This window comes from Natrix helvetica (genome assembly GCF_964273705.1).
Source record: "Natrix helvetica genome assembly, chromosome: 2".
NCBI classification, from domain to species: Eukaryota; Metazoa; Chordata; class Lepidosauria; order Squamata; family Natricidae; genus Natrix; species Natrix helvetica.
Genome location: NC_138552.1, coordinates 227,473,412 through 227,495,076, shown reverse-complemented (window position 1 = coordinate 227,495,076; position 21,665 = coordinate 227,473,412). Strand labels below are relative to the sequence as shown.

General features: G+C 38.2%; 1 protein-coding gene across 2 annotated transcripts in view; it reads right to left on the bottom strand.

Moving 5' to 3' along the window:
- Positions 1-1,789: 1,789 nt before the first annotated feature.
- Positions 1,790-21,665, bottom strand: part of VIT (vitrin) — a 48,870-nt gene continuing 28,994 nt past the window's right edge. For both annotated transcript variants that reach the window (XM_081940032.1, XM_081940033.1), the window contains exons 7-16: positions 17,855-18,076; positions 15,023-15,076; positions 14,484-14,522; positions 13,564-13,611; positions 10,707-10,769; positions 8,890-9,037; positions 7,391-7,494; positions 5,866-6,092; positions 4,268-4,781; positions 1,790-3,744 (exon numbers count right to left, since the gene is read on the bottom strand). In XM_081940032.1, the coding sequence (XP_081796158.1) occupies positions 3,566-3,744; positions 4,268-4,781; positions 5,866-6,092; positions 7,391-7,494; positions 8,890-9,037; positions 10,707-10,769; positions 13,564-13,611; positions 14,484-14,522; positions 15,023-15,076; positions 17,855-18,076 (1,598 nt within the window). In that variant the 3' untranslated portion in view covers positions 1,790-3,565. The remainder of the gene's footprint in view (positions 3,745-4,267; positions 4,782-5,865; positions 6,093-7,390; positions 7,495-8,889; positions 9,038-10,706; positions 10,770-13,563; positions 13,612-14,483; positions 14,523-15,022; positions 15,077-17,854; positions 18,077-21,665) is intronic.

Here is a 21,665-nt window from a genome sequence, read left to right as displayed (position 1 = left end):
GCTACTGAATTAAAAATAAAACTTCAATAGGGGTCAGTCTTTGAAAGAATTAAACTATCTCCCAAATGTATTATTTTAGATTATTATTAAGCAAAACAAGGACTGGGGAGATAGATATATGTTTTAAGCCCAGCCAATTCTGGGAGCTGAAGTCCACACATCTTAAACTTGCTGAGGTTGAAAAATGGTACACTGGTCCAGTTTAGATTGTTATATAGATATTTTTGAATTTTCCAATCTTGGACTGGGAATGACTGACCTATTAGTCTGTGAGAGAGCTCCTGCATAGTATTTCTGTGTGTAATATGTAGCCGATGGCCCGTACTAATGAAAATTCTTGAGTTCCTATACGGAAATGCTAGGTTTCTGTCTGCAATGATGTATGTCCAAGTTAGCTGGAGTCTATAATTTCAAGAATACATAGTACATGAAATCTAGGAAAAGCAACATGATGATCAATGCACATGTACATGAACTCTTCTGTACTGGAGACAAATTCCTTGTGTGTCAAATCAAATTTGGCCAAATAAAGTTTTGTTCAGCTCAATTCAATTGAATTCAATAATATACTGATGTAGATTTTCATGGAAGATATGTGCTGGGCATGTTGAGTTTCAGGGTTTAGTGACCGCAACAGATTTCCTGACTTTTCACCCACAGCTATGGCTTGACATTCATTTTAAAATACATTTTAGACTGCTACACAGGGCATAAGCAACTGAGCAGGGCCTGATTAGGCACCTGACGACTTCTGATTGGCGAAGGCCTTTTAAAATGAATCCTTTGATGTAGAAGCATTTCTTCTAATCTGTTGTGTGGTGGACCTATAAATGATATAATTTGATAATGACTGGTTAAAGCCACTTCTGATATGTTTGAGATGTTCTAATATTCACCTGTTATACTTAAAAGTATAATTTAAAAATACGCTGCAATTGAATTGTAGCATTCTTGAGAATATGCAATTGTCACAGAGTGCAGTATTTATTTGATTTATTACTAATCTCATCCCACATTTGGATTGTTAGCCTAAAACAGAATTCTGATTATTCAGAATTCATCAGAACAATAGTGATACCCATTTAAGAATTAGCCAGTAAAATGTTCATTTATAGGGCATGCATAATTCATATGGTTTCCCTGCTGAAAACTTCATGGACTAATAATGTCAAGCTGGCCTCCTTCAGCAACCAAGAAAAAAACCACTTAACTCCATTTTGAAGAATTAAGAGTAATTTTACTGGTTATGAAAAGATAACAGCTAAGCAAAGCAAGATCTGAGGCAAAAGCGTGTGAAATCATACATATCAATATGTGACCAAACCCCCTCCCCCTGGTAACCCTCATCCCAGTGTCCAATCTGCAAATCCCTTAGGTGTCACGTGAGTTCCATCTTCAAGGAGCATCATCAGGTAGGTATGCAGGATGGTTGGCCTTGACCGACACCAAGCACTAATCTCCAGCATGCGCAGTAGATGGTGAGACCAAAACTCCCTTTTTGCAATCTCTCCTGTACTTGAACTTCCCCTCCCAAATACCAGCCCCCCCTTTCAATGGCAGCCGAAAGCAAATAGCGAAACAGAGGCTGACAAATAATCTCATGCAATATAAGTGTATTTCATAAGAAGCCTGTGTTCAAGCATGCAAGGAAACATGATTTTTTTTTGTCTCCTCTTGGGGAAAATGAACAAGGCAGAGTATGCATATGAGAGTCTCTTCTGAATACTGAAGTTTCTTACATATTAAACCTTAAGAATTTTGCTTTTTCATTAAGAAAAAAAAAGTAACACCATTTTTGTAATTTTTATTGAAAAAAGTACCACAGCTTACAAAAAGCTATTATAAGACAGAAGATAGAGCTTTGCTCCCTTTTGGATATACAAGTGTATAGGGGGAAGGCATGGTACTGAGATTCACAAATTCATGTTTCATTCATAAAAAATACAGTTTCTTCAATACTCAGCTGAACGTATTCTTTGCACCTACCTAAGGGAAGTAAAGCAAAGATAATAGGCTAAAACAACATTTTAGAAGACAAATGAAGTAAAGAAAGTTGACATAACAATTACTGACTATTAAACATTAAGAAGTGCTCAAATGACCCTCCATTGTACACTTATGAAATTGTTGTTTTTCCCACCAAAACTAACCTAGCACAGTAATTCCTCTTTGTATGCGGTTCTAGAAAGTCGCCAGTTATCTTTTTTAAAAAAACCTTTGGAAATACTTATAAAAGTACAATTAATGTCTTTTTGTAAATAGGAAAAAATAAATATGAATATAAGTATATAGAGTCTGTCCTGAAACAGAATCAGTCTAGCTTTGTATGTCTCACTATTTGCAATGTCAAGAAATGTGGATTAGAATGGTTCAGCCGAAATGCTCTATGTATGTAGAGTATTTTCACTTTCAAGCTCCTTTCGTAGACTTCTTTCTTTGTATGGAAATCCTAGATAAGCAACAGGAAACCGCTATTAGGGCTCTCAACCTTTACTATTTAGTCTACTAAGGGTGAAAAATCTATTATAAATATTATTGTGTTTTAGAATTCAAATGCTAATAGTCATTTACTGGGGTTTTTATTTTTTAAAGGAAAACATTATTCCCAAGGAGACTTACGATTGATTGGATATACCATGTTTGTAACAGTTGTCAAGATTAATCAGCAAGCTGCTCTCCTTACTTATATGACAATGAGTGGAGAATTCTGGCTGTGCTGTCTTCATGAATGTAATAAGGAGAACAGTGATGAACTCCTTTATATCTATCTATCTGCCTCACAATTTGGGCTCTTGTTACAGACTGGTATACAGTTGAAGCACATGAAATGTAAGTAAAGGCAAAATACGGTGTACTGAAAACTATTCCTCCAGTACGTGGTTAGCAGGCCACAGATACATATTTTTTTTTCATCACACTGATATTTAATCAGTGTCTTGTTTGTTGCTTAGCATTACATGACTGCCAACACGTGTAATTAAAGGTTAGAATCCAAGTGATTGTGATTGAAAGTGATATGTCAGTCTGTTTCTTGCCTTCACCACCACCCTGGGAAAGAAATGCTATCATTAACATAAATGTGGCTTTGAAGTCCTCAGAAATATTCCATGCCTGTTATACTGAGAAGTTAAATTCATTGACTCCAACTGATAATTTTAAACAAGTCAAAGCTATTAGCCAATTTGTTAGATCAGTTTGGAACCCAGTAAGGCAGTGATTCTTAACCTGTGGGTCAGGACCCCTTTGGGGGTTGAATGACCCTTTCACAGGGGTCGCCTAAGATCATCGGAAAACACATATTTTCGATGGTCTTAGGAACCGAGACACCAATTTTATGGTTGGGGGTCACCACAACATGAGGAACTGTATTAAAGGGTCGCGGCATTAAGAAGGTTGAGACCCACTGCAGTAAGGGGAGGTGCAGGAAGCATCACTCTACAGCTTCCACTATGGTTATGCTTTGAGAGCAGATCTGAAATTATCCTTTAGGTAAAATTTCTCATCTGGCATTGCCTGATTTATGGGATACAATTTCAGCCATGCAACTCTTGTTAGCTGGATACAATCAGTTCCGTGGCTGGGAATTAAATTCAGTACAAATATTCTGAACGATTTTAGGAACAAATCTATACAGTCTGTCAAATTCATCCACAAAGAATGAATGTTCCTTATCAGGGTCAGTTGCCACAGCCTCCAGTTCATCTTGGGCAGCCCATGCGATGCCTATTGAGTAGGCTATTACACCTGCAAGGGGAGAAATAGATCATAATGGATCAATGCTTTTTTTAAATGGATGCTGCATTCATATACATCTTCATAATAATCCAGATAGAATATGAAAAAAAGAAAAGACCCGTGCCTGTTCAAATGGAGTAATGCAGGTCCCAATTAATTTTTTTTAAATGGTTTTCAAGTACACAGGAACACATGCTGAATTTCCCCCCAATTGAGAAAACAGTGAAAGGACACTCCTATGATTGTCCAGCTATAATGCCAGCAGTTTCTTTAAGGAGGTGACAATACACATACTATACACAGCACAAAATATTCCAGGCCAGCCAGGCCTAAAGGACCAAAGTCTTCAACAATTCTATCTAACTCAATTATACTTGGTCCTCATACATCCAAGAATGGTCTGTCAATTGTGTCTGAGGGGAATTGGGAATACTAAACTTAACTTGGATTTCTGGGAGACCTAATCTTCAGATCAACGGCCCTAAATCTGGCTAAACCTTTTTGAAACAAAAATATAAGAGCAGGCGATTACCATTTTGGTGTGCTGCTAAAGCTGGTCCCCTGACATCATCGTACGATCTGCCATCTGTAATCAAAATCATGATTTTCCGCTTGTTGGGTTTGGATTTGCTGAAGAGATGCTCAAAGGCGAAGTTGATAGCTGCTCCAGTGCTGGTTCCTCCACTCCAATAGTTGATTCTTTTGATAGCATTCAGCACCTCCTGCTTAGTGCTGTGCTTGTTAAAGTCAAATTCCAGCCTTTGTTCATAAGTGTACTGCACAGCTCCGATCCGGGTATCTGTATCAGAAATCTCAAACTCCTTGCTAATATTGGCTACAAATTGCAGAAGGGTGCGGAAGTTACCTGTGCCAACGCTGCTAGATCCATCAATGACAAACCCAATGTCGGCTGAATTTAGACAGGTTTTGCTGCAAGCCAGACGGTCAACATCACAGACTCGTTTCACTAAAGGCTGTGCTACTTTGTACAAGGTAAACCAACTGGTGACATGAATAGAATAGTATCCATTGGTCCGGCATACAGCCTAAATGATAGAAATATATATACAGTATATATGTATATAGATATATATAGTCTCCCTTTATTTATTTATCAGCACAAATACAATACAAACATAGCAAAGGCAACATTAAAAATAAAAATATGGTTTTCTGCCTGGATGGTCTTCTGTAATGAGCCGAAGGACAGAAGGGGGAGTAGTGAGCTTCCTCCCATATTTGGGCATACCAGGGTTTGTAACACAAATACATACCTAGTTCCCTGGCCTAGCTGATAAGGAAGAGAGCCTGTGGCTTAGTGGCAATTACATCGGCCTAATATGCAATACAGCCCTGGTTCCATTCCCAAGGGTATGGCTAGCTGATGAGACCTAAATAGGTTGAAATAGATCTATACTCGTCTCCCTTTATTTATTTATCAGCACAAATACTACATACATACATACATACATACATACATACATACATACATACATACATACATACATACACACACACACACACACACACACACACACACACACACACGTTGGCTGGGGAATTCTGGGAGTTGAAGTCCACAAGTCTTAAAGTTCCCAAGTTTGGACACCCCTGATGTAGCTGTTTGGCAACTGGCGTGTATTTATGATGGTTGCAGTTTTCTGTTGTCATGTGATCACTTTTTTCCACCTTCTGACAAGCAAAGTCAATGGGGAAGCCAGATTCACTTCATAATCCTGTTACAATCCTAACTTACCTGCAGTGATTCACTTAACAGCTGTGGCAAGAAAGGGTCTAAAATGGGGGTGGGTGGGTGGAATCACTTAACAGCTGTCTTGTTTAGCAATGGAAATTTTGAGCCCAATTGCAGTTGCAAGTCAAGGACTATCTTTATCCACTGTTGAAGAACAGTTTATATCAGCTTTGTTTTTAAATTTAAAAAAGTATGGTAACTTAATGTACATTGCATTATATCACAATGCTTGGCAGAGCTGAGTCCAGGACTGTGAAGTAATTACTTTGGAAAAACAACTATAATCTGTTCTTGTCTGATTCTGCTGTCATGTGATCAGACTTTGTATTTTCCCAGAATACACACACACACTCCAAAATCTGCCACTTTCTTCTTACCTTGTCCACAAAGTTCGTCTCAATGACATTTTTCTTTTCATTTTCATCGGGTCCTTCAATGGTGACAAAGAAAATGTTAATGCCAGACTCCCGTGCCAGCCTGGAGGCTTCTTCTACCTTATCAGTGGGCCATCCATCCACCAACACTACCGCCACATTGGGGGCACCTCCTCGGTTGCCGTTGGCATCTTCAAAGTAGTTTTTGTTAACAAAAGACAAAGCTTTTCCTATGTGAGAGGGTAGTAGAGGGGAAAGAGTTGTTCGTTGTTTAGTAAATCTTTAAAAAGCTAGTTTCTATTTATTTATTTGGTATTGCACGTTATTAAGACTAAAAATGATAAAGTAGAGGACAGAAGCAAACCTCAATTTAAAAAAAAAAACCAAAGCCAATATCAAGATGCAGCAGATCAGTAGGAAGCTTCTTATTGCCAGACTCAATTAGATGTAAAGCAATTATTTGTACTGTGGTTTTGATAGGAATACATGCTCCGGTTGAAACGTGAATAGAAATAGCATTCATCCTGAAACAACAGCTGAAATAAACCTTCTGCCTACATTATGATGGAAATATTCATAGCCATTAACAGGGACGTGCGGTCAGGGGAGGCAGGGGAGGCAGAGCCTCACCGCTCTCATCATGAAAATAAAAAAAAAGAGAAAAGGGAAAAGGCGCTGAGGAGCCTTCTGCACACGTGGTCTGGGAATGGGACCACGGGTGCAGGAGGCTCCTCTAGCCTCAGCCTCCCTCCTGCACACGTGGTCCCATTCCCCGCCTTCCTGAGTCAACATGAAGGGGACTGTGGAGCGTGAGCCGCGGTCCCGCAGAGCGCGCTCCGTGGTCCCCTTCATGTTGACTCAGGAGTCAGGAAGGAGGGGAATGGGGACCACGTGTGCAGGAGGGAGGCAGGAGGGAGGCTGAGGCTAGAGGAGCCTCCTGCACCCGTGGTCCCATTCCCAGAGGTTCAGCAGCTTCAGCCTCCTGCACACGTGGTCCCATTCCCCGCCTTCCTGAGTCAACATGAAGGGGACCGCGGCTCGCGCTGATGACATCACCAGCCTCACCAGCCATAAATCTCACCGCACGTCACTGGCCATTAAAAACATATGATGCAAATAATTTTCTCAACCAAATGTGTCTGAGGCTGCAGATGTATATCAACTTCACATACATATCGCATAATCTTAATCTGTTCCATTCCTACAGAAACTATTTGGATTTGTTGCAAGATGATAAAGTATCTGCATGATAAATTTTAGAAGCTGGGAAATAGTAGTACAATTCTAGCATCTTAATTGTTTGAAATCCTAGGGCAACAAATGGTGATGCCAAAACATACAATGGAATAGAATGTATCTTTACATTGACTCCATATTTCAGAATTCAACACTGTTGATTGGGGGAACATTTCTTCTCCCAAAATCAGAAAAGACAGTCTAGAATAAATGAAGCAGGTGATGAAACAATAACTTCAAATCTTGGCATCTGATTCTTAAGCAAATTTGGTATGACGTATCAGCTACCTACCAACATTTGATAAGCCTCCTTTTTGGGATATTTTCTCAATGGCATTTTTTAAGTCCTTGCTATTTGCATAGGCCTTCAAGTTAAATTCAGTAGAAGGGTTATCGCTGATTGTAAAACAAAGAGAAAAAAACATGTAAAACCCAGTATTAATGGCAGCCCATTAATGAAAGTAAATAAAGTCAATTTTCAGGTACCATAATTTTCTCCAAGCAAAGAATTATATGCGCAAATAGTTGCTGAATGCTGAAGTTTATGCTTTTATTTGTCACAAATGTTACTTGTAAACAATTAGATTTTCATGGGTAATTTGTAGAGCTGATTTTTTTAAAAGCAGAAATAATTTGCTATGAATTATTGATAGTAATAATTAATAGCAATAGTAAATTATTAATAGACAATTGTTCAAATTGTTTAATAATTCATATTGAATTATTAATTTACGATTTGCTTCCATCTGTTAATTCCACCTTGTTCAGCCTTTCAAATAACAGGAGATCAGCTCCTTGGGTTTAATAAAGGCATACCTATTTAAGTTTACAAGTTTATTAGTAGTCTATTGTTTTGCTTTGTTTTTCATGTTGGAATTTGAGATAGTCCTTCCTCAAGGCATCTAATTAAACTTTATGAACCCATTATCACCTGAGACAAAAACATGGCCTGCCTCATGTTTCGCCCCTAAGAGGTTGGTGTGTCGTGTGGCACAGAACTCCCTCTGGACTGAGTGCACAAACTGCTTCCCTTCCTTCTCTCTTCCTCACAGCTTAGAACCCTTATATCTCTGAAATGTATCCAGGAAAGTATAATACTATAAAAAGATCAAATGGAAGTTAAATTTAATTTTATATCTGTTTTTTAAAATCTATTCTGATACCCCAGCTATTTTAAAACTGGGTTGTATACATACATACCCCCTCCCCCCCTCCCCACATGATTCATATTTATTATTTCAATACACTTGTAATATAAATAAAGTTAAACATAAATAAAATGAACAAATTGAAAATAAACTATCCCAAATCAGCACTATTCAAAGGAAAAAAAATACCGAGTATGTATAATTTGCCCTTTCTGCTATATCTTTCATGGCATTCTACTGGAACTCTTGGATATATTTGGCTACTGCCAAAGGCAGAACATTAATTTATGACACTTTTTAAAAACTTTGGCCTTCCCGAAGGGTTACATCTACTTTTAGAGTATAATATTTAATAGACAATAGAAGAAATGAGTGCCCACTCATTCTGTTATTGACCAATGCTCTGTTACGATCTGTTAGCAAATCTAAAGTCAGATACTCTCCTAAATCCATAAAAAGTCATGAAATAGGAGTTAGAAAAGGAGTTAACATATCTTTCGAGTTTATTGATATTTTTTGTAGGTGCTTGTGTGTATATGTAAATGTGTGTCTGTATGATTGTGTGTATGTGTGTGTGATACACATTCTAAAATCTATATTATCTTCTTAAATACATGGTTTTATAAAAACAATGCACTATTACCCATACTGAACAATGCCCACGAGAGGCCCTGTTGGGCCAACATCCAAGGCTTGAGATACATCTTTGAGGAATTGTTTCTGGATCTGAAAACGGCGCCTGCCAATGCTCCAGCTCCCATCTATCAGGAAGGCTAAATCAACTTTGCAATCTAGGGAAATAAATTAAATTAAATGCATTACAAATATATTAGAAGAGTTTGTGACTGCTTCTATTGTATGTTCTATGTTAAGATCATAAAACCTCATTTATCTCTCAAATGCTCTGCCGATCATTATAATTGGTGGTTATAATCATGTTTGCAAGTGTTCACAGAAAGCAGAAGGTGCAGGATAACCAAGATTGTGCAAAGTAGTACTTGCAGTCCCTAATATCATAAGATACATTAGAACAATAAACAGCCGTCCAAATAATTTTTTCACAGTCTCTGTTCTAATCTGCAGTACCCTGGTGATTTTTTTTTAACCAACAGGCAAATTGCAGGTGCATACAAAAGCTTCAGGTGAGTTCTAGAACTTTTGAGGACACTAGGGGTAGTCACAGGCATTTAAGTAATCAATGCTTATTCAGAAACAAATGATTGAGTGTTGGATCCAGTCTCTTGAAGAATTATTGGTATGACTTTTTTCCAGAGGGGGAAAAAAGGGGAAGCTAATTTCTTCGTTCTTGGTCCCATATGGACTCTGAAGATTCTTCTGAATTTTCAGACAACATGGGAAGTAGAACAAAGATCACAGGGGAAAGAAGAAACTGATCAATATTGCCTTTGTTGGATCGAGCTCCTTCTACAAAGTAAGTTTTTTTCTATTCATTGAACAATTAATCTGCATCCAGCCGCATAGACTGTGGTTGAGATTTTAAACTCTCTATGCTTTACACCTACTAATTTATCACAATAGGAAGAATGCTATCATTTTTGCTTACTTTCTTCTGCCTTTCTAATGATGGAGATTATTTGTTCATGCCATTCAGATCACCCATGAACAGAATTTAGCTTAGCTGTGCAAAACAGTTTTATTGCTGCATACATCACCCAAAGCCCTTTTTAAGAGAGATGGAAGTGAAGAAGTATGAAATATGAGAAGAGAGGACTCATTGGAAAAGACCCTGATGGTGGGAAAGGTTGAAGGCAAAAGGAGAAGGGGATGAGATGGTTAGATAGTGTCACTGATGCAATGAAAATGAATGGGGCAAACTCTGGGAGACAGTGGAAGACAGGGCCTGGGGCTGGTGTGCTATGCTCCAAAAGGTCACAACTTAGCCCTTGAACAATAAATAAATAAATAAATAAATAAATAAATAAATAAATAAATAAATAAATAAATAAATAAATAAATAAATAAATAAATAAATAAATAAATAAATAAATAAATAAATAAATAAATAAATAAATAAATAAATAAATAAATAAATAAATAAATAAATAAATAAACAAACAAACAAATATCTTAAATGCATGTATTTACCCTCATCTTATTATATTGGGTAATATAACTCGATAAAAAACATTGTTCCTTTTCCTCTCTTTTTACAGTAACCAAATTGATTATTATCAGATAGTAACTTTATCATTTGCTGTTATCGTCGCAAGCTAGTGAGAAAAATCAGCATTTATTAATAAACGATCAACATTGAAATAAACCTGAATGGAAATTAATTTGTCCCTGTTAATAGTTCTGCTAGATTTTTCATTGCCCCCATTGCCCCCACCAAGAAGCAGATTTCATTCATGAAATGCCAAGCCAATAAAATGTTCTCCTCTTTGTCCACTAAAAACAGATGACCATGAAAGTACCTAAATACATTTCTGATTCACATACTTGGATTTCCCTGGGAAACTGGTTTCAAAGGCTTTGGGACGATGTCTTCTTTGGAGCTGAAACCTAGAATGGTCAATGTTATATATCATTAAATTTGAAGGTCAGGAAAGAGGAGACATTCACATCAAATATCAGTCTGCTAGATTCAGCACAGAAAGGGAAAGTGGTTTAGACAAGAGTGAACTCCTATCAGTATCCAAATAAGTTGTAAGGATTGGATTGTAAAGCATAGGTCAAGTTGTGTGCTGGTACAACTGCCTTGGAGAGCTCAGAAAGCTTTACAGTCCAGTGTTTTCAACCTATTTTATATTCAGTCCCATCACTCACTTTCAAAGAAACTGGGTCTCAACAAGGCAGAGACAAAAGGTTATCTGTGGAGGTAGTCCTTGCCTTACAATCACAATTTGGATAGGACTTTCAGTTGCTAAGCAATGGGGATGTTAAGTGAATTATCATATGATTGGACCCATTCTACAACCATTTTACCATAGTTATGAAGTGATTACCTACAGTTCAGAGATGGGTTGCTCCCAATTTGGCCTGGATCGGGTGAACCGGTAGTAGTGGTGGTGGGAGGCTCTGCCCACCTGCCTGGTTGGTTCTCTGCATGCACAGAAGCGTCGCGCATGTGCAAGAGCACGCCCGAACTGGTAGTAAAAAAATTGGCCACCCATCTCTGCTGCGGTTCTTAAGTGAATCATGTTGTTGGTAAGGGAATCCAGCTTCCCCCATTGACTTTGCTTATTGGAAGCCAGCTGGGCAGGTTGAAAATTAGGATCACATGACCATAAGTCACCGAAACCATCGTAAAATGCAATCACGTGGGGATGATGCAATGGTTGTAACTTTGAGGACAGGTCGTACATCACTTTTTCTGATAGTGTTGCAACTTTGAACTGCTGTTACACAACTAAATCACAAGTCGAGGGCCAGCCATATTACATTTTTACATACAAGTGAAATGTTAGAAACCTAAGCTAAAATTTCAATGACGTCAGATGTAGCCTACGCACGCTGCTTCTGGAAGGCACCTCTGGCATGTTTGCCACCTAGCTGAGAACCAGCCCTACAGTATATGCATTGCTGAATGTGCAGGGCCAAATGAGGAATTCTAGATTCTTCACCTGCTGAATTAGGCAGAACCCCACCACCTATTAAGTGGGTCAGCCTGAGGGTATCTCGCAATACCAATCCTTAAATGCTGCACCACTTGCCTGCCTGTTTGCTTGAGTCCCCTTTAAAGGGCTGACTTTACCCCTAAAAGCCTGAAGACCTCCAGAGCTTGAAAGACTATCATGGGGGAGGGGGACATACACCTTTGCCATTGCAAGTTGGGGAACACAATTCTTTTTTAAATCCCAGATAAAACAGCACATCTTGGGGATGCAGGTTACTTAAACACAGCTCTCTTTTTTAAAATGCAATTTTATGGAAAGTTTTAAAAGCAAGAGCAAAAATCCATTCAAACTAAAATAGAGTGAGAAGGGGGAGGAGGGACAAAATAAAAGAGAAAGCTAAAGTGCAAAAAAAAGGAAAGAAGAAAGGTAGACGAAAAATAGAAAAGAAAGAAAAAACATATAAAGAAATGGCTTCTTATCTTCTTTACAGCAGTTATGACTAAAATTACAGATCCACCCTTTCTTTAAAGCTACAACATGACTTTCTTCTTTCTATAATCTATCCTGTCTAATTGTCAAAACCACCAGTTTATTTTTCCTGTTTTACTGGGGAAAAACAATTCCACAAGTCAGCACTAAACACAGATATTGTCTTTTCTCTAATCAAAAGGTCACTCTGGCCACCTCAGCAACTTCTATCATCTTCATGAAATTAAAAAAAAAAAAATCACGGACAGGGCTTCCAATGTGGCCTTGAAAGCCGGCTATGTCACCAGCAACCTCAGAACAGGAAGGCCACCCAACGTGCATTTCTCAGAGCTGATTGAAAAGGTTTCTGTTTCCAGGAGGCCTGCAAGTTCCCAGGCTTGCTTTAAAATGGCATTGTCAAGTCCTGAGAATCTCAGCTCATTGATGTGGGACTTTGCGGCAAGCTAATTAAGCTTTTTCACCTCCAGATCGTCACAGCTGTCTGGGCTCATTAAATCTCTATTCAGGCAACAGTTGTCTCATACCAACTAAAAATAATTCTCTTTCAAATGATAATTGGCATGCATCAAACAATCACTGGGCCAACTTTCTATTGCATTCTGCCCTCTTGGAAATCCTCCATCTTGGTAGCTCCCTCTATCTGATGGAAATTCTTTTGCAATGAATCACTTTCTATCCATCATGAACTGTCAGCTTGTACAGTTTATTAATCTAACACTGGCAATCTTCTAAAATGGTCTGAACATCAATGGATGCTTTGGCCAAAATAAAGAAACAAAACCAACAACAACCAAACACAAACACAAATTCAAGAATTTTGTTTGCTTGCATACTCCCTTTGCGTATTTCCAACACTAGGCAGTAATTTGAAATTACCTCTGAAAACCTAGAATGATTTCATTTGATCTTATGCACTGGGTGAATTCAGCCTGAGTGCAAATGAACCCTGAAAGTTCTTTTTCAGTGGGGATCCCTAAATGAAAATTGATCAGCTGATCAAGAGTGTGCAGTATAAATCTAACTTAAAGCTCTTCAATTTACTATTTCACGTTATCTGACACATTTGCTTATGTGCCTTAATTTGCATATATTTTGATGAACTGAGTGGGACACAAGACTCAAAAGAATCTTATCTCAAAGTAAGGAGCTTTACCAAAACAAAACAAAAAATGCTTGTGTTTCCTGCACACATGATATGTGCACACTTGTACATTGTTGCTGCTTAATAGACTTTGTGGAAAGATTTTTACCTGGGTCCAAAAGGCTTGATCCAGACTTCCACGCATCTGTTTCAGTAGCTGTTATGGACAAAAGACAAACATAATTATTATTCAAGCTCACTATTTAATCTTACGCTAATGTAAAAATATTACATCTTAAGAAATACATGAGATCAACTTTGTTGAAATAATCAGAGCATGCACCACTAAAACAAACCCTGCTTTAAGTTTATTTTGAGAGGCATTTCTGGCTGTCACAAAAATCCTTGGAGTTGTAACATGAACTTGGAGAGACAGTTTGTGGCTTTCCTGTAGTAGAAGATTTTCTTCTCTTTTGCAAGTATCAAATTTTAATACTAAGATATTTGCCCAAAAACCTTTGGAAAATTTGAAGCAGTAGATTAAAATTGTAGAGAGAAACAGAGGGATGCCTTATTTATTTTCAGTGCTTGTTTGCTAAATTTTGTGGGTTTGCATTCACATTTTCGGCTACTCTATTTTTGCTTTCCTATGGAGTTGATTTTTTTTGGCTTATCAATCTATTATGGTGGAAATAATTGATTACAGGTTCCTGTTCAAACCAAACTAAGGTTTAATTAGTGTAAGGTTTTCAATTATTACTTCAGAGGATACTTAGTGGACAGTTATAAAATTGCCTCTATATTAATATAGAACAACTAAGATAAAGCTATTTTGAAAATTTACTACGAGGTAATAGCAAGGAACTTATTCAAAAGCAATTATATTGAGATAGATTTACTTTTAGTAAATCTTTTTACTTTGAGTTTTTTTCTAAGAAAAAAATTAAAATAATAAAAGCGTTATCTATTTCAGGATTAAGAATAGTTCTGTTCCTTGTGTAGCCACAAGTCTTAAAATATTTTACTGATAAGTTAATTAATAAACTTTAACATTCTCTTAATTAGAAAATCCATTGAATTATGACATACCTTGATTCTGAGTTCTTCCTTGTGCAGCTTGAACTTGCCCTAAAATAGGAATTGAAATAGAATATTTTATTTGAAATTTTGCAAACTTTATAAAAAGTTTTTATTTTTTTAAAAAGGATTGATTTTACTATTTTGAAAGTTGAAAATGATTGTGTTAATCCTTTAAACTAAAGCTGTGATGGCACAGTGGTTAGAATGTAGTATTGCAGGCTAATTCTGCCAACTGCCAGGAGTTCAATCCTGACTTGTTCAAGATTGACTCAGTCTTGCATTCTTCCGAGGTCGGTAAAATGAGGACCCAGATTGTTGGGGAAAATGAGTTGACTCTGTAAGCCACTTAGTGAGGGCTATAAAGCACTATGAAGCAGTATATAAGTCTAAGTGCAATTGCTACATTATTGATATAATTGAAATTTCAGTACTGTTTTCTCTACTGAATGAAATTGATTTAAAGTAAGTAATTGGTTTATTGATATTTGCTTTCAGGAACATGAGAGGGATGTGGTTTCAATAAAGCTATACCTTGTCCTGGTACTTACTTGATGCTGCTGCTGCTGCCACCACTGAATAAACTGGATGGACATTTCTAGAGCCTAAGAATGAACAAGACAATATCTGTATGAAACAAGCTGATGGGGACAGGAGGGGAAAATACTTAAAGCATAAAAATCAGCCTAGATCAATGGTTCTCAACTTGTGGGTAGGGGCCCCTTTGGGGGTCGAACGACCCTTTCACAGGGGTCGCCTAAGACTATAGGAAAACACATATTTTTGATGGTCTTAGGAACTGAGACACCAATTTTATGATTGGGGGTCATCACAACATGAGGAACTGTATTAAAGGGTCGCAGCATTGGGAAGGTTGAGAACCACTGGCCTAGATGTTTTAGTTTTGGATATATTTTTCACTTCTTGGTGACTTCATGAACTCAATCATTGCAAATTTTTTTAGCAACAATACAGAAGGGGTGGTTGCTCCCTATGGGGAAAGAAATGGCAAAGTGAAATAAGACATTGTTTTCCTAAGGGAGGTCTCCACTCAACTCTTGCTCTTGGGGTAGTCGTCTGAGAGTCCATGGACAGCACATTGTTTGGGAGTGAGCTTGATGCCAATGGCATCCATGTGAAATTCCAAGTAAGAGAGGTGGAAAAAAAGAAGGAAAGTAATTTGGAATGAAATGGAAGATTGAGACTGAATAAGTCTGGTCTCAGGTCATTGATAGAGCCTGCATGTTCTCCAGCAGAGGGCAAGGTCACAGCTGGGAAAAGATTGACCTACTCTCACAGGAAGCTGTGCCATAACTTTTTTCAGCCCTGTTTTCAGAAGGAGGAAGAGGGAGATGTCCTACCTCAGAAAGTTCTGGCTCTGAAAATCTTTTTCCAAAGCAGAGACAGAACATTCTGAGGTATTCAGGTAAAAAGTTGAGAGCAAAAGTACATGCTGAATTTTATTTTGTGAAACCAACTCTGTCTATATTAAATGCATATAAACAAATCATTAAGAACATTAGCCACTCTTTCAAAAGCTTTTAAAATAGATGGGCAACATATGGCTGTTTAGAAGTTACAGGATTGCGGTCATGATGATTAAATTTTTCATCTAACATCTGAAAGGTCACACATTGCCAATTCTTAGGAAAAAATGTTAATTCATATTTATGAAAAATTAAAAGGACTATTTTATGAGGCTGATATGGGGGGGGGAGGCTGGGCTATAGAAAGCATTGCTTTGCTAGTAAGAGAAAGATTGATGAAAAAGTCTAAAAGACTGCCTCTGGAAGACCTACCACCACGTTCATGAAAGTCTCAGTTGCTGTATAGGTAGTCCTCAACTTACAATCACAATTGAGCCCAAAATGTATGTTGCTAAGCAAGACAGTTGTAAAGTGAACTTTACAACCATTCTAACCACAATTGTCTTTTCTTGCCAGAAGGTTACAGAATGTGATCAGGTGATTCTAGGTTACTGCAACCATTGTAAATATGAGTCAGTTACCAAGCATCTGAATTTTGATGTAACTATGGGGATATTGTAACTCTGTAAGTGCGAAAAATGGCCTTAAGTCACTTTTTTCAGTGCTGTTGTAATTTCAATGGTCACTAAGTGACTTTTGTACGTTGAGGATGACCTGTAGTTGTGCCAGAAGAAAGGCTACACTGAACTTCTCATTAATATTGTTTCACTAGAATAAATGGAATATAAAAAAATAAATTAAAACAGAATTTAAAAAGAAAAAAAGTGTCATCAATTCTATGAAAATTAACTTGATTGCTTTATACCTTGTTTTGTTTGAACTTGGCTTACGGCTACATGTAATAAACTAGGACTAGATTCAAACTATTCACATCCCTGGAAGAGATTTTTCAAATAGAACATGTAGAGCCTAGATTATGAAAAGATTTTTGAGCAGAGTGCAGAAGAGCATTGCATATGAATGAAGGAGCTGAGACTGAATCTAAAGAAGATAAAGATTATTAGGCATCCTAATAATGAACTAAGAGTGCAGTTGAATCTAAAATGTTTAAGCCCTCTGATCAAATAGTATATTTCATTGTGTCCCAAAGTTTAGAAAATGAGCAAACAATGGGGCTAAAAAAAAGTGGGTGTATCAACCATGAAGTATCTATATAAAAGAAGGATAAAAGTTTTGGAATGGCCTTCACAGTTTCTCTTTGGAGGTCTGAAACATGCAGCGCATGGGTATTTCTGAATGAAAAGAATGGTGTAGGGTTGAAACATTTTTTAAAATCCACAGTGAGGTAACATTTGGAAGAGACACAGGCATTTCTCTACTTCACTGAACTATAAGAAGTAGGGGGAGATGCAGCACCATCAGGCTTGCATGATTCTGAACAATCTTCTGTGGGGTCATCAGAAGACCACTACTTTACATTTGAGATGAGATGAGATAAGAATGGTGGTGAGAAGGCAGATCTAGAAAATTTGTTCCATTGCCCTATTGCAGTTTCGGCAAACCTTTTCGGCAATGACTGCCCAAACCAGAATGCGTGTGCATGCGCGCCAGAATTCCGGAAACCCAAAGACCAGCTGGCCAGAGTGCATTCGCATGCTGGCCAGATAGTCTTTGAGTTTCCGGCATGCAGCTGGTCTTCATGGGTGTCAGAGCACTGAAAACCTGAAGACCAGTTAGCCGGTGTGCGCGTGTGTGTTTTTTGGCCACTTTTGGGGCCGCTTTCAGGGTGGTTTTCGGTGCGCCAGCACCCGTAAAGACCAGCTGGTGATGGCACATGTGCTCTCAAAGAAGGCTCTGCATACCACCTCTGGCACGCATGCCATAGGTTCGCCATCATGTCCCTATCGAATTGGGTTATTAAAAGCTAGATTGTGAAGCTCTTCTCATTCCACTCACCCAGATCCCTGACTTTGTGCACTGCAATGAGAGCCTTTGCCGCTGTAACAGTTGTCACTTTGGTGAAGGTCGTTGGTGCAATGGTGGTTGAAGTGGTGGTTGTCTTTGGAGTTGTGCTGACAAATTCGGTTGTGGTGGTAAAGGGTTTGAATGTGTGAGCGGCACCCTGTGTGGCTGGTAATGGAGCAGTAGATGTCTGAGATCCTTTCCGTAATGAATTTCCTATATCAAGGTTGAAATATAGCATCTCACTGAAAAAAGCACTTTCTTTAATAGTTTTGCCCTTCATATGTGCCAGCTAACATAATTAGGTTGGATTTCAGTTATAGTTTGGGGATGGCAGTAGATGAAGATACAATGTGATCTACATAAAAACAGCTAGAATTAAGAGAAGGTCAGCAGTTCCTCATAAGCACTGCCAAACTCATGAGAAAGATGTTGTGCTCAGCAGTCCAGCAGTGAACCAGCACCTTCATTTGCAACAAATGGTTTTGCTTTCAAAGTATTTGGTATCAAGATTGCCCTTTTTAGTAAAAACAATACAATAAACAAAGGTACTGACTATATGTCTATAGATGTGTATATATAGTCAAACTGGGGCCCGAATAGAAATAAGTAAAATGTAAAATAATTTAGAAATAAATTAATGCAATGAAGGTAGTTTTGAGAGTAAAGGTGCGTTCTCCAAGCTTGTGGGTTGGTTTCTGAACATTTCGTTACCAGGCTAGGGAACATCTTCAGTGGAGTTTAGGGAGTGTCAGTATTCTATTTATAAGAGCTTAGGTGTGGGTGTGTGTCAAGTGAGGGTCTTGTAACATGTCATGAGTCACGAGACTCAGAGATGATTCACAGATGACTCATCACAAGACTTGTCACAAGACCTTCAATTGACACACCCACCTCTAAGCCCTTCTAAACAGAACACTGCCATTGACATCCTCTAAACCAGAGGTCTCCAACATTGGCAACTTGAAGCCAGGAAAGCTTCAACTCCCAGAATTTCTCAGCCAGCTGGCTGGGAATTTCTGAGAGTTGAAGTCTGCCAGGCTCCTGCTCTAAACTCTGCTGAGATATTATCTAGCCTGGTAATGAAATGTTTGGAAATAGCAATAGCACTTAGACTTATATACCACTTCATAGTGCTTTTACAGCCCTCTCTAAGCGCTTTACAGAGCCAGCATATTGCCCTCAACAATCTGGCTCCTCATTTTACCCACCTCAGAATGATGGAAGGCTTAGTCAACCTTGAGCCGGTGAGATTTGAACTGTTGAACTGCAGCTAGCAGTCAGCTGAAGTAGCCTGCAGTACTGCACTCTAACCTCTTCACCACCTTGGCTCCAACCCACAAGCTCGGAGAACAAACCTTTACCCTCATCCTACCCTGAGCTACAGATATTCACCACAAAGGTAACTTTATGTATTTCTAGTATTTGGGTTGGTAGGTCACTTGTCTTGTCATATCTCCTTCAAATAAATGTTCATGAAATGCAGCATCAAAACCAGAAAGACCCAAGAAAAGCCAAAAATTGCCTACTCTACATGACAAGTAGATCCTTAGTGGAGTATGGAATATTGCAAGATGTTTGATTAAAGAAATACTACTACTATGGGTTAGATACGTAGATCCCCACTTCAACCACTGATGTTCTCCCCCAAACCCCTCTTGATCATCAATGCAGCTGGAGAGAACATTTGAGGAATCTGATGCAGCAGGCTTACAGGGATCCACTTGTACTACTGTGTTTCCCCAAAAATAAGACAGGGTCTTATTTTCTTTTGACCCCTGAAATAAGCACTTGGCCTTATTTTCGGGGAGGACGTATTCTTTTTGAGGTGCAGGAGGAGGCAAGCGTGGTCACCTCATGGCTGCTGCTGTGTTGTAATATATTCCAGGTGGGTTTATTTTGTGGGGAGGGCTTATTTTAGCGTATGCTCTCCAAAGCCCGATTCGGCTTATTATCCAGGGAGGTCTTGTTTTCGGGGAAACAGGGTAAAAAAAATCATATTGATCCAGGCAAATGTACAGTATCTGAGTTAGTTAAAATACTAGGTACAGTACATCTGAGTTTTTAAAATTCCTTTGAAAAATTGAAAAATATTCAATTCTCAGAGATTGCCTGGACAAGTCCCTGCAGTTTTCACAGCAAGATTTTCAGAAGTGATTTGCCATTGCCTCTTTCCTAGGGCTGAGATGATGTGACTGGCCCAAGGTCACCCAGTTGGCTTTGCACCTAGAGTGGGAATAAAACTTACAGTCTCCTGGTTTCTACCCTGATACCTTAATCACTTTGTTAAACTGGTTCTCTACCTCTGACAAAAATGTACTTATTTCTTTTAAAATAGGCTGGAAAAGTATCTTTTATTTTATACCCAAACCTTTCATTTAAAAGTTGTTATGATATTGAACGAATTATGTGTCAGCCTTTGGTGAAAATGGAATTAGAAATGGAATAACATTATTCTACAGTACCACAGAAGGGCAGATGGTCTGAATTGAACTGAAATTCTCAGAACAGTGATAAAATACATTTTTGATTAGCAGCACATATTACTTAAAAATAGAATCTTGTGGTTTCACAAAGATGCAGTCATTCAATGCAGTCATTATGTGAAAGAAGCTTTAAGTTTATTATCTGACTGAAGTAGGAATTAGAACATAATCATCATCATCATCATAGCAAGAAATAGAATGACTATGGAAAAGAAAGCAAATATAGTATCAATAGTTGTAGGCATCTTAGATGCAATTCCAAAACATCTGGAGCATCATTTGAATACAATTGGCATTGGCAAAATCACTACCAGTCAATTGCAAGAAATAGTTGTATTTAGAACAACTTATATCATTGATACCCTTAACACAATCAAAAAAGTATATTTGTCTATCTCAGGTCCTTGGGAAAACTCCATAGTGGATAAGCATGTGGCTAAACATGCCAAATCCAGTCTAAACATCTGGATGATTACAACTAATCATAATAATGTCAGAAGGGGCACATTTCCCCAGTGCAGTTATTAGGAGCTTGACATTACTTTTAATAAGAGTGAATTCTGGAATTATTGGCCAAGCTTGGTGGGGTTTCCAAGAAATGCTGAAATGTAAGTTTTTAATACAAAATTTAAAATGCTTCATTTTTTATTTATAAGAAGGCTTGATCTTTATCCAATTGATGTCATAGACATCAGTTGGATAAATTGTCAAAACAGGTCTTTTGAAAAAAATATTCACTTGGACGAAAAAAGTCAGCCCAGAAAAGTTGTACAACAGTGTCAAAAATATATCAAACACTTTCACTGCAGATATAAATGAGAACAGTGTCATCACGATGAAGATTGTTTGTGCCTGAAGACCATGCATTACATTTTACTTCAAAGCATCGTAGAAAACTCATGTCAAAAGCAGAAACCATTGGAAAGGATCCAAACAATAATTTAACAATATTAGCTCCAAAGCTAAAAAGATATAACAAATCCCTGGACTCTAGCATTCCAACATGCAAAGACCAAGAACCACAAAATGACATGTACAAAATGCTGATCACAAACAGTTGGAACATACAGATATGCTAGCAGAAGATTCCAAATGCAAAATGGATTGCATTATATTTGATAACGAAAAAATAAACCCAAAAGGTTAACATAGGGCTTTGATGGCGAACCTATGGCACACGTGCCACAGGTGGCACACAGAGTCCTCTCTGAGGGCATGGCAGCCGTTGCCCCAGCCCAGCTCCAGTGCGCATGTGCACACACCTCCTGCTGGCCAGCTGGTCTTCGGATCTCTGCCGTGCATGCGCAGGGGGCATGACG